This window comes from Puntigrus tetrazona, chromosome 2, assembly GCF_018831695.1.
Source record: "Puntigrus tetrazona isolate hp1 chromosome 2, ASM1883169v1, whole genome shotgun sequence".
Lineage (NCBI taxonomy): Eukaryota > Metazoa > Chordata > Actinopteri > Cypriniformes > Cyprinidae > Puntigrus > Puntigrus tetrazona.
This window is the reverse complement of record NC_056700.1, coordinates 24,621,778-24,624,252: the sequence shown is the minus strand read 5'-3', so window position 1 is coordinate 24,624,252 and position 2,475 is coordinate 24,621,778. Positions and strand designations below refer to the sequence as shown.

Sequence of the window (2,475 nt, the reverse complement as noted above, 5' to 3'; positions counted from 1 at the left end):
TAATATATTATAAACACTGAAACTTAAACATAGTCTAGTACACGCACTCAAATGCATCTGAAATCTTACTTTTTCCTTTGTTACTGAGCACATGTCTATAGAATTAATAGAATTATAGTGACAACTTTGTCATGTGCTCTTGTTTTTGTTTGTCTGTACACGCAGTTAAAAAATAAACCTAGACAGACAAAAACAGAGACTGAAACTGGACCATTTGAGCACAAATTTAATACTGATGACATTTCTACATGACACACCTGTAGGGCATATCCCAGCATCCCCTTTGAGGCTCTGAATCAACGTCCTGCAAAAACACACAGATCAGAGAAAATACACACACACACCTAACTGAAGATGATAATACCATCTGTCACGAATTAAAAATCTCTAATAAACTCCAAAAGAAATACATGATGGGTCCCAAAAGTTTGCAGCTTATTAAAGCATATATTATAAACGTATTAAAAATTCATGTTAAAAAAGGCAATTATAAATTATAAAACACAGCTAAGAGTGAATAAGAGTTATCTGGCTTACTTAAAATATATTTTAAAATCTTTAAACACACTGCACAATAAAATTACACAATGATCTGACTAACAAATAAGACATGGGCGCATGAGAGCCGTGTTCCTGTTTTGAAGCGCAGCGCCGAGACACAGTGTCTGCTAATATTGGAGAAGTCATGACTAAAATGCTCCATATGAACGAGACGGACGTGTTGTCGGTCAGGTTTCGGGAGTGACTACCGCATTTAAATGCAGGAGTGATTCCCCTTAATTACGGTTACATGCATGGAGCACTGCTTTGTCTGGTATTCGTCATTGCGACCAAAGTAATATTACAGTGACAAAAATATAGTTGATTTGTCGACTTGTCCAACAGCTCGTTTAAACACGCCCCCCACTTCTCTATGTCACAGAGTGGGTTTATTTTCAACTCCGCCCGAATGTTCACGCGAAGAAAGAAGGCGGAGCTAATCTGTCGGTGGCGTTGCTGCGGGCGCCATGTTCTGGAGACGCTGCGAAAGTGAAACTACTTCATTTGTGCTTCCAAAAGAAGACACAAAATCCGTGCATGCACAAGACCGTTCCAGAACACGACGGCACAAATATTAGAGTATAAAGTGAGAACTCCGCAAGAACAGTCTGGCGCTCCTGACTCGCAACCTTTAAGTACCCATGTTCATATTCAAAGGATTTGCTGCAGGATTTGTCTATTCAAACGCAAGTTTTGAGCAGTGTAGAGTAGTGCTTGCCGTTCGTCATATCTCTCCCATCACAAATGCAGATATGGTATGTTTACGAGGCGCGTAAAAAGACATTGGAAGTCATTTTAATCAGTTATTATGTCTCCACTGGATGCAACAAATGTCTTTGTGTCAAAGCATAGCGATGCGGCATCACGTTTTGGTAAGGGGCATGACATTTCCCGCTTGAGGTATTCGGCCAACCACAACACACTGGACAGCTGGCCAATCAGAGCACTTCTGGGAACGATGAGCATGAGCTGTTTCAGGAGGCGGGGCTTAGAGGGCAAACAATACTGCACAGCATGTGGAAAATAACACATTGCATTCCACCAAATAATGTTCTTTTTAGCAACATCCTTCTCCAAGACTTGCAATGCGTCTTCGTCTGCACGTGACGTCTAAATATGTTCAGATCAGTTTGCAGAGAATTTCTGTAAATGCTGTGACTGTATTTTTTGCGGTTGTCACGCCGGTGTGTGAACGTTAGTGTTAATTTCTCACCGTGGATCAGCGTTATGCTGGAAAATATTGAGGCAGGAGGCCGAGCGCGGGTCCCAGGCGCAGTACGGGTCCCTCGCCAGAACACAGTCCACACAGGACAGGTACTTCTCACAGAACGCTGTGGGAGACTGAACCACACCAGAGTCTGATCCAGCGTACAGGAACCGGCCCTGAGACGGACAAAACACACACCGCGTGAGAAACTCGCAGCCTTCCTCCCTGCGGAGTGATCATACAGCGCCGTCTTACCACGCGTGAGGAGAGCAGGAGCGTTTTAATCGGCTCTTTCTCTTTCAGAAGCTGGATCTCCTCCACCGTGTGAACCTCGCCGTCCAACACCAGAGATTTGTGAAGCGAACCTTTGTCTGGAAAACAAGATGTGAGTCACGTTACCTTCGCAGCGCTTCGGCGTGAAGAAACCAATGAAAGCCAGACTTTCACGTCCTGTGGTTTAGCGCGTTCGGTGCAAACACCGGTGCCGGCGAAAGAGACAGTAAAAATACATAATAAAAGCAGAAAAGTGTACTGTTACATACATACAATTTCCTCACTACACAAACACGTAATGAGATATGTACTATATTTGACTGTTTTAAGGAAGGCTATACTGTCATATTATAGTAAAATTGTATTAAAAAGTTATATGAAAATAAAATTAAAGACACTAAATGCATTCTAAAGATTTGTAAAATACCTAAAATGTGTGTATATATGTGTATATA

General features: G+C 42.2%; 1 protein-coding gene across 1 annotated transcript in view; it reads right to left on the bottom strand.

The window, feature by feature from the left end:
• LOC122327477 (semaphorin-4D-like) overlaps positions 1 to 2,475 on the bottom strand; it is a 6,296-nt gene that overhangs the window by 2,030 nt on the left and 1,791 nt on the right. The window contains exons 4-6 of the mRNA XM_043222873.1: positions 2,003 to 2,118; positions 1,754 to 1,923; positions 189 to 304 (exon numbers count right to left, since the gene is read on the bottom strand). Of these exons, the coding sequence (XP_043078808.1) occupies positions 189 to 304; positions 1,754 to 1,923; positions 2,003 to 2,118 (402 nt within the window). The remainder of the gene's footprint in view (positions 1 to 188; positions 305 to 1,753; positions 1,924 to 2,002; positions 2,119 to 2,475) is intronic.